A 13,047-nucleotide genomic window follows, 5' to 3' on the forward strand; every position below is an offset into this window, starting at 1 on the left:
AAAGGAAAAAGAAAAAGAAAATGCCGTGTAGGAAATGACATACAGATAAGCCTTGAAGGATGAAGAGAGAGCTAAAGGGGCATTTCAGATGAAGGATCTTCACAAATAAAGCTGCAGTGTGGGGACTACCCGGGTGTAGTCTGGAGAGCAGGCAGAACAGGGAGTGGGGACCACTGGAAGGCTACTGGAGCCATTATGGTGAGAACCACTGGAAATGATGAGCCCTGGGCTTAGCACTTTACATCCTCATGCTAGACCTTGGAGGTAGGTTACCTTACTACTACTGCATTCTTTCAGATAAGGAAACGGAGGTTCAAGGAGGTGACAAAGTCACAAGGCTGACTGGTGGTAGAAACAGCACTTAAGCCAGGTCCTTCTGATGCCTCCCCCCGACCTCCTTACCACTGGGATACCAGGCAGTGGCATTACTGAGGCCTTCCCATCTAAGGTACCACTGTCCTAGCACACTTGGCCTGGCATGTCACCTCAGACATGTGGGCAACAAGAGGTCAATCTTTGCCTTAAGCATGGAAGCTAGCTTGATCCTACCTTTTCGAGTCGAGCATCTACGAGACTATCAGGACCTCCTTCACCAGAATAGAGGGGATGCATGGGCAAGGAATATGAGGATTGCTGAGGATTTGTTATGCTCCGCTGTCTGCTGGTTTCTGTTTATTGTTCTACAGTTGTGTAGGTTGTAGTTACTAGTTCTCCTCTGGTCACACTGGTGTCATCATGACTCTGGGGCAGATCGCTTTGCCAGAAGTAGGGTGGTTAGTCTTTCTTGGGAGACTGGAGCTTAAACTGGTCGTGGTACCCCAAAGGTTAAGTACTGGTTGTTCACGGATTCATCTCTCTATCGCCCCAGCTTTCTGAGCTGCTCTGTCATGAACTTTTTTTTCAGGTGTTCATAGTAGTGGTTCATCTTTTTCTTGGTCTTCTCTAAAGCGTTCACCTTACAAAAAACAGAGGTGAGGTTAGGGTCACGTCACAGCAGGGCAGGCATCTGTGCTGCTGACGTGGGGGTGGGAAGAGTGTCAGCTGGACCCTACGTACATTCCATATACTTTGACTCACAGGGAGCCTATGTCTCTAGTTGTAAAAAGTGGGCATTAAGCTAGATAACTCCAAGGCCGGGAACAGTGGCTCACGCCTGTAATCCCAACACTCTGGGAGGCCAAGGAGGGTGGATCACTTGAAGTCAGGAGTTTGAGAGCAGCCAGGCCAACATGGTGAAACCCCGTCTCTACTGAAAATACAACAATTATCCAGGCAGGGTGGCCCATACCTGTAATCCCAGCTACTCGGGCGGCTGAGGCAGGAGATTTGCTTGAACCCAGGAGGTGGAAGCTGCAGTAAGCTGAGACCGCACCACAGCACTATAGCCTGGACAACAGAGTGAGACTCCATCTCAAAAAAAAAAAAAAAAAAAAAAAAGCTAGGTAACTTCTATGATACCTTCTGACAGTCTGCGGCCTAGAAGCCTGACTTTGACCTTAAAAACATCTCTAGGCCGGGCACGGTGGCTCACGCCTGTAATCCCAGCACTTTGGGAGGCCGAGGCGGGCGGATCACGAGGTCAGGAGATCGAGACCATCCTGGCTAACACGGTGAAACCCCGTCTCCACTAAAAATACAAAAAATTAGCCAGGCGTGATGGCGGACGCCTGTAGTCCCAGCTACTCAGGAGGCTGAGGCAGGAGAATGGAGTGAACCCAGGAGGCGGAGCTTGCAGTAAGCCGAGATGGCGCCACTGCACTCCAGCCTAGGCGACAGAGTGAGACCCCGTCTCAAAAACAAAAATAAAACAAAACAAAAAAATATCTATTTGGCCAGGCGTCGTGGCTCACGCCTGTAATCCCAGCACTATGGGAGGCCAAGGAAGGCAGAGGTCAAAAGATCGAGACCATCCTGACCAACATGGTTAAACCCCCTCTCTACTAAAAACACAAAAATTAGCTGGGTGTGGTGGTGTGCGCCCGTAGTCCCAGGTATTCGGGGAGGCTGGGGCAGGAGAATCGCTTGAACCCAGGAGGCGGAGGTTGCAGTGAGCCGAGATTATGCCACTGCATTCCAGCCCGGCGACAGAGCAAGACTCTGTCTAAAAAAAAAAAAAAAAATCCCTATCTGAAGACTGGTCAGAAAAAAGATGGCGGGGGTAGGGGCGGTTTAGGAGGGTTACATCTTGTCTCTCCATAACTTCTATTGCCCTGTCACTATTAATCATTTGGTGCTTCCCGCATGTTGTCTGTGACATCCCCTATATCACACTGAATTCTACTGATTTCTTCTATTGTATAACTTATGTCCCCCGAAAGACAGTAAGGTCTGGGAAGCCACATCCTATGTCTTATTCATTTACTCCAATGAGCTAGCTACAGGAGAGGATACTAAGAAAAACTGCCACAGGTCTTCACAGTAACTACAATGTAGTCAGTAGGTAAGACACATGCCCAAATATTTTTTTTTTTTTTTTAGACGGAGTCTCCCACTGTCGCCCAGGCTGGAGTGCAGTGGTGCAATCTCGGCTCACTGGAATCTCCACCTCCCAGGTTCGTGCCATTCTCATGCCTCAGCCTCCCTAGTAGCTGGGACTACATGCGCCCACCACCACGCCCGGCTAATTTTTTTGTATTTTTAGTAGAGATGGGGTTTCACTGTGTTAGCCCAGATGGTCTCGATCTCCTGACCTCATGATCCGCCCGCTTTGGCCTCCCAAAGTGCTGGGATTACAGGTGTGAGCCACCATGCCCGGCCCACATGCCCAAATATTTCTAAGAGAGAAAATGATCCACCTCCAAAAGAAGCGCAGCGTTCAAGGAAGGGAGATATCAAGACAAGTTTCACTTGGCTAGGCGCGGTGGCTCATGCCCATAATCCCAGCACTTTGTGGGGCCGAGGCAGGTGGCTCACTTGAGGCCAGGAGTTTGAGATCAGCCTGGCCAACATGGTGAAACCCTATCTCTACTCAAAATACAAAAAAACCTAGCTGGGTGTGGTGGCATATGCCTGCAATCCCAGCTATTCGAGACTTAAGGCACAAGAATCGCTTGAACCCAGGAGGCGGAGATTTCATTGAGCCGAGATTGTGCCACTGTGCTCCAGCCTGGGTGACAGAGCGAGACTCTGCCTCGGAAAAGAAAAGAAAAGCTATACAGAGAAGTTAGCATATAAACTGAGGCTAGGTTTTGAAGGATGGGGAGGTTTCTGGCATGTCAAAACAATGTGGTGGGTGGTGATCCTGTGAATGTACGTTTTTAACAAGCCCTCCAGTGGTTTCTGATAAGCACTAACATTATCTGCAGACCCAGCACAAGGTTAAGCAAAGGACTTCTTCATAAAGGCCAATGTGGACATGATTACTTGACATGAGGAATTAAAGAGGGAGGGTGGGTACTAAATGACATAGTTCAAGTCCATGTTCTCCAAACCTGGCTGAGCATCAGAAGTGTTTCAGTTACTTAATACAAACGTCAGCCCCAAGGATTCTTGCTTAATAGGGTTTGGATGGGGGCCAGCAATCTCCACTTTTGTCATGGACCTGAGATGATTCTGATCCAGCCGTTACCAAGTGGCTGCTATTACCACCATTTTCTTTTTTTCTTTTTCTTTCTTTCTTTTTTCTTTTTTGAGACAGGGTCTCACTCTATCGCCCAGGCTAGAGAGAGTGCAGTGGCACAGTCTTGGTTCACTGCAACCTCCACATCCTGGGTTCAAGCGATTCTCATGCCTCAGCCTTCCAAGTTTCTGAGATTACAGGCTCAAGCCACCACACCAGGTTAATTTTTGTATTTTTAGTAGAGACAGGGTTTCACCATGTTGGCCAGGCTAGTTTCAAACTCCTGACCTCAAGTGAGCCACCTGCCTCGGCCTCCCAAAGTGCTGGGCTTACAGGTGTGAGCCACCGTGCCTGACCTTATTACCACCATTTTCTTTTCTTTTCTTTTCTTTGAGAGTTTTGCTCTTGTTGCCCAGGCTGGAGTGTAATGACGTGATTTTGGCTCATCACAACCTCTGCCTCCCGGGTTCAAGCAATTCTCCTGCCTCAGCCTCCTGAGTAGCTGGGATTACAGGCATGTGCCACCACACCGGGCTAATTTTGTATTTTTAGTAGAGAAGGGTTTCTCCATGTTGGTCAGGCTGGTCTCGAACTCCCAACCTCAGGTGATCCGCCTGCCTCGTCCTTCCAAAGTGTGTGAGCCACCGTGCCTGGCTTACCACCATTTTCTAGTCCACTCCATGACAGCAGGTTTTTTGGCCTCTCTCAACTAGTGATTTTACCTTGAGCATGACTCTTACCAATCAGGGTTTCTCAACCTTGACATTACTGACATATTGGCGAGGCAGTTCTGTGTGGTGGTAGGCTGTCCCCTACACTGTGGGATATTCAGCAGCATCCCTGTTCTCTACCTACTAAATGATAGTAACACCACTATCATCGTAATATCAAAAATGTAATAATCAAAATGTCTCCAGACATTGCCAATATCCCCTGAGGGGCAAAACCGCTTGAGGACCGCAGCCATACATGAAACAATAGCAGCCATCATTCACTGTTCCTAGAGCATACTCAGGGGATGCCTAAGATGCTAGAACCTAGCTGTCCTTGAAATCCGTGGCTAGCCAAAGACGCCTCTTCCCCTAATGTGATCACATTTTTAGAGAGACAGAAACACTGCCACATTGTCACAGAAGCCTTCAAATCCTCTGAGTTCCTACAAGCTGGCATCTCCACTAGTCACTGGGTCTATAAACTGGAGAAACCAGTGTCTGTCCTTAGGGAGAATATCCTGCATGATGGGTTAGTCAGACTGGGGTTTGTAACTCTGCAGTGACTCACAGTGTGATCCTAGTGAAGTTCCTCCATTTCTTTTGAGTCTCAGTTTTTGAACTATTAAATGGGGGTAATAATGCATAATAGGTGTCAGGTACCTAAAACATATAAGGTCTCCATATAGCTTTAAAAGGAAGCTTCTGAGATCAAGTGCAGTGGCTCATGCCTGTAATCCTAGAACTCTGGGAGGCTGAGGTCGGCAGATGACCTGAGGTCAGGAGTTCGAGATGAGGCTGGCTAACATGGTGAAATCCTGTCTCTACTAAAAATACAAAAATTAGTCAGGTGTGCTGGCACATGCCTGTAGTCCCAGCTACTTGGGAGGCTGAGGCGGGACAATCGCTTGAACCCAGGAGGTGGAGGTTGCAGTGAGCTGAGATGGTGCCACTGCACTCCAGCCTGGGTGACTCCATCTCAAAAAAAAAAAAAAAAAAAAGGGCCGGGCGCAGTGGCTCACGCCTGTAATCCCAGCACTTTGGGGAGGCCGAGGCAGGTGGATCATGAGGTCAGGAGTTCGAGACCAGCCTGTCCAACATGGTGAAATCCTATCTCTACTAAACATACAAAAATTAGCTAGGTGTGGTGGCTACAATCCCAACTACTTGGGAGACTGAGGCTGAAGAATCGCTTGAAACTGGAAGGTGGAGGTTGCAGTGAGCTGAGATGGAGCCACTGCATTCCAGCCTGAGCAACAAGAGTGAAACTCTGTCTCAAAAATATAAATAAATAAAAACAATTTAAAAAGGAAGCTTCTGGGCAGCTGAAAGTTGGCACAGCCCTCAGGTATACATAAAGCCAACTCAGGAGCTTCCAGTTAAGAGTATTTCAGAGTTCCTCCCCTCACCTAAGGTGCACAACATTCCCTACTCACTGAGTTGGCCCCCAACTTATCCTAGGCCGCTCAAAATACTCCACACCACCTGACCACAATGATTGGAACAGGGATGGGTTCATTAACCAAGTGGGGCCAGCTGGATTCCTTCTCCAGGATTTGTCTAACCGGAGCAGCAGTGGAAGCACTCCTTGTGGTCTACAGGCCAGGGTTTCCTGTGGCTTTGCTCCCTAAGGTCAGCCAGTCTGATAATGATACCAGTGTTCAGAAAGCCACAAAGGGCTGGGCACAGTGGAGCATGCCTGTAATCCCAGCACTTTGGGAAGCAGAGATGGGCAGTCACTTGAGCCCAGGAGTTTGAGGCCAGCCTGGGAAATATGGTGAAACTTCATTTCTATTAAAAGTACAAAACATTAGCTGGGCATGATGGCACATGCCTGTAATCCTAGCAACCTGGGAGGCAGAGGTGGGAGGATTGCTTGAACCCAGAAGTTTGAGGCTACAGTGAGCTATCATCATGCCACTGCCCTCCAGCCTGAGCAAAGGAGTGAGACCATGTTTCCAAAAAGAGAAGAAAAAATAAAAATAGAAAGGGAAGAAAAAAAAAAGAAGGATACAAAGACGATGAGAGAAAATGGAAGACATACCTGGCGGTAGTACAGCTCCTGGCTTTCCCCAAAAACATTGGTGACTCTGCCCTATCCATCCTTGATTGTGTAAACCCAACTTCTCTCTTTTGCTTGAACTAGTTCAAGTTCAGTTTATATTACCTGCAACTGAGAGGATCTTAATAGATCCTATTTTACAAATGAGAAAGCAGAGTCTGGAGGAAGTGTGATTCACCCAGGGTTACACAAAGCTGGCTTTCCCATCTATTTCCACTGCACCACACCCATGGAAGTGTAGCAGAGAAATGCGCAGGTCCTTACTCTTCTTTTGGTGTTTGTGATCTTCAAGAGGATCTGGCACCATCTCTTAAGGATCTCCAATTGTTTTTAATGTTAGAATCCTGTGGGCCCATCCAGACTTGCCCCTGGAACATGGAGGGAAGCTCAAAAGAGTCAAGAAGCGGGCAGTGGCTGGACATGGTGGCTCACTCCTGTAATCCCAGCACTTTGGGAGTCTGAGGTGGGTGGATCACCTGAGGTCAGGAGTTCGAGACCAGCCTGGCCAACATGGTGAAACCCCGTCTCTACTAATAAAACAAAAATTAGCCAGGCGTAGTGGTTCATGCCTGTAATCTCAGCTACTTGGGAAGGTGAGGCAGGAGAATTGCATAACCCGGGAGGTAGAGGTTGCAGTGAGTTGAGATAGCGCCACTCCATTCCAGCCTGGGCAAGAAGAGTGAAACTCTGTCTCAAAAAAGAAAAGAAGGTGGCAGCAGCTCAACCCTGGGCACCCTGCTCTGCTTGAAAAAATGAGTGTGTTCCCGGAGTCTATCTTGTTCACTTGTCTCTTCCTAGTGCCCAACACAGTACCTATCCCAAACAGGCCCAAAGGACAGGTTTAATGAATGCATCAATCAGGGTCTATGGGAACAGTGCAGTGACAGCACTCAGCATTTCAAGTAAGCAGGCAAATTCTACCTGTCCATAGCAAAAAGTGGGAGAAGAGCCTCAGTTCTCATCTGGAAAATGGGGATAATCCCCAAAGGAAAAAATCGACAAGATGGTGTTGAGGCCCATTCAAACTCTAGGACCCAAGACTTTGGTTTTCTGCTTTTTTGTTTGTTTGTTTGAGATAGAGTCTTGCTCTGTTGCCCACGTTGGAGTGCAGTGGCACAATCTCAGCTAACTGCAACCTCCACCACCCAGGTGCAAGCAATTCTCATGCCTCAGCCTCCCATGTAGCTGAGATTACAGGCAGGTGCCACCACACCAGGCTAATTTTTGTATTTTTAGTAGACACAGGATTTCACCATGTTGGCCAGGCTGGTCTCGAACTCCTGACCTCAAGTGATCCTCCTGCCTCAGCCTCCCAAAGTGCTGGGATTAGAGGTGTGAGCCACTGCGTGCGGCCTAGGACCCCAGACTTTGTACAGGAGAAAATAAGAATCCATTCGTGGATTCCCTAAATAGAGAGATAATATGCTTTCAGAAAAAAAGACCCAAGAGATATGGAGTCTTTCCCTCTGGCTCCCTTAGACCAAGAACCTTGTGCAAGTCAGTAACCCCAAGTATCAAATTGCCTCCTCTGTAAAATGGGGCCTGCCTTAAGGCACCTTGATGACTCCCTATCACCTCTATGATCCCCCAGGATACAGGGAGAATGAAATAAATATGGGTCAAGCCACTAACACCCTCTACTGCAAAAGCTTGTGGCTACTTTACCTCCATCTCATAGATTCGTTGTGCGATGCGGTTATCATGAATAATCACCCGAGATAAATGGCTCTTGGGTAAAGTTTTTTTCATTGCTGCTTCACTGGAATTCATTACGCTGGAGCAGGGAGGGAAAGGTGGTACAGGTTACAGATGGCTGGAGCCAGGGCCAGAGCACATTGATGGGGTCCTGAGGGAGTGGCTGAGGCTTCCCCAGGTTTCTTAGGACAAGTGCAGCCCTGCCATAATTTTCAGAAGAACAAGGGAGTAACCACAGTTTCTTGTGGAAAAGGTACGCTAAAGGGGTATTTCATGGATACCCAGAAGAAAAGCCATTGTGAGGATATAAAAGGGCCCAGTGCAGTCCACAAGAGAAGGGTAATCAGGAACTCAGAACCATCCTCAGAAGCAGTCATCCTTTTTTTGTTTTTTGTTTTTTTGAGATAGAGTTTCACTCTGTCTCCCAGGCTGGCGTGCAGTGGTGCAATCTTGGCTTACTGCAACCTCCACCTCCGGTTCAAGCAATTCTCCTGCCTCAGCCTCCTGAGTAGCTGGGACTACAGGTACTTGCCACCACGCCTGGCTAATTTTTGTATGCTTAGTAGGGACAGGATTTCACCGTGTTGGAGAGGCTGGTTTTGAACTCCTGACCTCAAGAGATACACCCACCTCAGCCTCCCAAAGTGCTGGGATTACAGGCAAGTGCCACTAGGCCCACCCAGCCAAAAGCAGTCATCTTGATGATTCTTCTTAAGGATGAAATGGTGAGAGGAGTCTTAGAGGAGAAGAGTAAAGTTGTAGGGTAGGATTCAGAAGGATGAATCTGAGAGGTGTTTAGCTTGGGGGGCACTTGCTCTAGAGCGTATGCCTCAAGGGGATCTGGGAGGTGGGGGGGTTGGGGGAGTATAAATTAGAGCAGGGAGAAATGAAAATGAAAAGCTTGGACAGGTGTTAGGCTGGTTAACAGGGAAATTCTGGAAGAAAGTTTGGGGAGTTTAGAAAAGTGAGGGAGGTATGTGGTGGCCAGGGGTTTTAGGAGACTCTGAAAGGTGAGAGGTGAAAGATGGCGTGGGGTGGGCTAGAATGGAGCCAAGTACTCCAGGTGAAAATACAACAATTTGGTCAAAATGAGAAAACGGTGAAAAGTGGAAACACTTCCAGGCACTGAGTTTTCACTTTTTGATAATTTGGTTATACCACGAAGTAGTTTTATGAACATATACCTTTAAATAGTTTTGTCCATTTAAAAATAATTGTTCAGGACCGGACGTGTTGGCTCACACCTGTAGTCCCAGCACTTTGGGAGGCTGAAGCAGGTGAATCATGTGGCAGTCAAGAGTTCCAGAACAGCTTGGCAAACATGGTGAAACCCCGTCTCTGCTAAAAATACAAAAATTAGCTGGGAGTGGTGGTGAGCGCCTGTAATCCCAGCTACTCGGGAGGCTGATGCAGGAGAATCACATGAACCCACGAGGCGGAGGTTGCAGTGAACTATCATACCACTGTACTCCAGCCTGGGCAACAAAGTGAAACTCCGTCTCAAAAAAAAAAAAGTTCATATTTTCTTTCTAAAATGTGGAAACAAGATGTACAATATTGAATAATTTTGGTATGTCATAAAATAAAATACATGTAATTGTGTATGAAACATAGACACGGGTGGTGAATTAGATGGGAGAAGAAAGCAGGTTACTAGAAAGTGAATTTTTTCTGATGTATTGTTTTTTAAGTGTAAGCATGTTGTCATATATATATATAATATATGAATGGATCCCGAACAAAATGCACCAAAATGTTAACAGTGATTGTCCCTAGCCAATCTTGCTGCTAGTCTGTCTTATTTTTCTTATTTTATTTTTATTTCTTTGAGACGGGGTCTCACTCTGTTGCCCAGGTTGGAGTGCAGTGGCGCAGTCTCGGCTCACTGCAACCTCTGCCTCCCAGGCTCAAGCAATCCTCCCACCTCAGCCTCCCAAGTAACTGGGACCACAGGCCAGCTACCATGCCTGGTGAGTCACTGCACCTGGACTTATTTATCCATAAGTGTACGCTACTTTTGTAATTAGGACAAAAAAGACAACTGTGGAAGGGTAAAACATTTTGAAGGACTAGAATTTTTTTCTAACTGATGCAGGGTGCAGTGCCTCACACCTGTAATCCCAGCACTTTGGGAGGCAGAGGCAGGCAGATCACCTGAGGTCAGGAGTTCCAGACCAGCCTGGCCAACATGGTGAAACCCCGTCTCTACTAATAATACAAAAATTAGCTGAGCATGGTGGCCCACGTCTGTAATCCTAGCTACTCAGGAGGCTGAGGCAGGAGAATCGCAATTCATTTTCAGCCAATTTGGAACCGCAGTGTTGTGTATGTTTTTAGATTTACAAACTAGTATGAACAATCCAATTTCCCAGTCTCCCATTTACATTTTTCTGACCTCTATGCACAGCCTAGGTATGAGGTGATGGAAAAGGCTGGTTTAGAGATCAAAATGCTCAAACCCAAAAGTCCCCCAAATCCTGTTTTTGTTGTTGAAAAAAGAAATCCCTAAAACATTTAAGGACACATAAAACTCTTCACCCACTTAGTGGGTGCACCAAATTTACCAATACTAGAAGGGGAAAAGGGTGGCAACGACTGGAAATATTCCCTTTCAAGTAATAAAGGTCATTTTGAACCAAATTGCTTTCCATCTCAAGTTCTCCATGGACAGGAGCCTGAAGGATGCAGAGAGGGGGGTTTGTGGAATGGAAAGGAGCACGGGTAATTAGGGTTTGTGAGGATCCGGGCCAGGCAGAGGGAACTGGGTTTTTTTCCAGGACCACTGGGGACCAGAGAGGCTGAGAAGGGGCATATGAGACGGATTCTAACTTGGGAGGACCTGGGCCTCGCCAGGCTCTAAGAGTCAGGGCTCACCCCCTAGGGTGCTGCAGCCACAAGATGTCATGCCTGGAGGACTAACGGGCCAGGACCGATTCTGAGAAAATGTGGACTGGAAATGGGGATTCCAGGTTCTCCTGGGATTCCGGGGCGACAGAGTTCGGGCTCCAGGGAATCCGAAGATTTAGACTGGGAAGGAGCTGGGGCCCGGGGCTAGGAGGAATCGACTGTCCTGGGGTGGGAAAAAGGGCCGGGGTCCGGCTGAGGGAAGCGCCAGTCTCAAAGAGTCCGGGTTCCCTCACGGGTCTGAGGGTCTGACGAACGCTCTGGGCATGCGGACCGCACCTGAAGAGCACCGGCTGCTGCGCGGTCCGCGGCCGCGGGAAGCAGATCTGCGGATGACCCCCTACGCCGATTTCTTGGCGGCGGCCGAGTCTATCGCGCTGGTAGTTGGAGCCCGAGGTGGCGGCAGAACTAGTGGTCGCCTGGGGGGCGGTCCCGTAGATCGTGTTGGATCCCAGGTCCCAGGTGACCAAGGGCCTAGTCGGCTGTGTCATTACGGCTTCCCTATTGGAGAAAGAGTTGGAAACTGGAGGCTAGTTGCCAGCCCAGCTAGGTGCCCGCGCGCTGACGCGGAGTGAGTGCCTGGGCGGAGCCCTGTGCCGAGCGCCGCGCCTTGCCTGGGAGACACATACTGGCGGCGGGGAAACGGATAGGTGCTGTTGGACGTGCACGCAGAGCCCGGAGGTTACGGACGCAGTAATAGTGTCCCTGGCGCGTTGCCGTGGAGACGGACGGGTCCGGAAGAAGTGGGGTGCGGTGAGCTGAGCAGATCCTATCCGCTTCGACGCGGGGACGGCGGTGACCCGGTCTTGCTGTCAGGGCGGGTAACGGGTTGAGCCAGGGTAGGGCTGCTCAGGGGCGTGGAGCTGAGGCCTGGATTTCTCTGAAGACCCGGCACAGGCGATTCCTTTCTGCGACGAGAGACAATTGCTATGGAAACCAAAGTGCTAGGCCAACGGGGATTGAAGCTCCAGCATCAAGACTGGTCTCTTTCCGGAAGACCCTTGCCGGAGGCTTCGCGGGGCGGCTGCTTCCGGAACGAATCCGCCACTCTCCTGAGGGGTCTTGATACCGAGCAGGCGAAGAAGCCTATTCCAATGCCAGCTCCCCCAGGAAACCTACCTGGCCAACCCCTATAAGTGGTGCCTGGCTCTTGTTAACTCTTAGACTTTGTTCCACGTTTGTAACCTAGTATTTGGCTAAGGCCCCGGGGTGTTTGTTCGCTTTTCCCACACATAATGGGCCAGAAAGACTTGCTTCGGGACTTTGCTTGATGACTGAACAAGTCATTTTTTCCCGCTGGGTCTCTCTTTCCTCTTGTGTAAAATGGAAATATTAACTCTAGATGCCGGTCTGATTAGGTTTGAAGGTCGAACCAGATGAGAGAAGCCAAAGACTTCATAGGCTGTAAAGTGGTGCAACTGAACTGCTACTGAGTTGCTATTTTTTTCTCCCCTCCCCCTGCCTCAAGCTAAACGTTCTTCAGATCTCTTGTGATTTCTTCAGGCGGTCTTTGCGACTCCCTAGCCTCCGACCTGGAATAAATCTCTCTTTACACTTCACTTCCACAGAGCCCTGCATTTAACTTCCCTATCCAAAGCAAGAAAAATAGTTATCATTTTCAGAGGGCTTACTCTGTGCCAAGCCCTGATAAAACTCTTTACCTGGATTATCTCATTTAATTTCACAACATCCTTTTAAGGTAGCCACTGTTATCCTCTTTTCAAGCTCTGTCTGCCTGTAATTGCCTATTTAATGTCTGTTTCCCCCACTAGACTTTGAGCTCTGAGAAAAGGGGCCATGACTGTGTTGTACATTTCAGTATCTCCAACCCCTAATATGGTGCCTGATAAATATTTCCTAACTAGCATGAAAATGACTGACCCTCCTCCCATCACTACCCTCACCCTCAAGAGCATTGTCTTTCCTGCAGACTTTTAGTTGCTGTGATGAACAGCACTTTCCTTTATTCCCATCACTCACTGGGCACTGGTTTGAGGCGCCATCAGTTCACTTCTCTCTGGATTATCTGATGATGAGGATCCAGAACATCCCTTAGCATTTAGGCTTCCACTTTGGTTCAGGAGGCTTTTTCCTTGCCCGTCATATCATCTCTAGAA

At 48.5% G+C, this 13,047-nt stretch overlaps 1 protein-coding gene across 3 annotated transcripts; it reads right to left on the reverse strand.

Moving 5' to 3' along the window:
- Window positions 1-644: 644 nt before the first annotated feature.
- On the reverse strand, window positions 645-11,602 carry CUNH5orf52 (chromosome unknown C5orf52 homolog). Of its 3 annotated transcripts, none has more exons than XR_004429968.1 (4): window positions 11,210-11,602; window positions 7,997-8,105; window positions 6,314-6,463; window positions 864-955 (listed from the first exon to the last, which is right to left on the reverse strand). XR_004429968.1 is itself a non-coding variant. In XM_033180471.1 (3 exons), the coding sequence occupies exons 1-3, from the start codon at window positions 11,419-11,421 to the stop codon at window positions 857-859; spliced, it is 420 nt and encodes a 139-aa protein (XP_033036362.1). In that variant the 5' UTR covers window positions 11,422-11,602; the 3' UTR covers window positions 645-856. The 3 variants fall into 3 exon arrangements, 1 of the variants encoding a protein (XP_033036362.1); XR_004429969.1 differs by lacking the exon at window positions 11,210-11,602 and adding an exon at window positions 10,901-11,203; XM_033180471.1 differs by lacking the exon at window positions 6,314-6,463 and having other exon boundaries at window positions 645-955.
- Between the last annotated feature and the right edge of the window lie 1,445 nt (window positions 11,603-13,047).

Source organism: Trachypithecus francoisi, unplaced genomic scaffold (assembly GCF_009764315.1).
Source record: "Trachypithecus francoisi isolate TF-2019V2 unplaced genomic scaffold, Tfra_2.0 Lachesis_group2, whole genome shotgun sequence".
In the NCBI taxonomy this organism is placed as follows: Eukaryota; Metazoa; Chordata; class Mammalia; order Primates; family Cercopithecidae; genus Trachypithecus; species Trachypithecus francoisi.

Excerpts from the sequence above, each read along its gene's own strand:
- CUNH5orf52 (XM_033180471.1), bottom strand. The coding sequence starts at position 11,421 with ATGACACAGCCGACTAGGCCCTTGGTCACCTGGGACCTGGGATCCAAC. Across the intron at positions 8,106-11,209 it reads CAGCAGCCGGTGCTCTTCAG|CGTAATGAATTCCAGTGAAG; the intron begins GTGCGGTCCGCA and ends TCCCTGCTCCAG. Across the intron at positions 956-7,996 it reads AACGAATCTATGAGATGGAG|GTGAACGCTTTAGAGAAGAC; the intron begins GTAAAGTAGCCA and ends GTTTTTTGTAAG.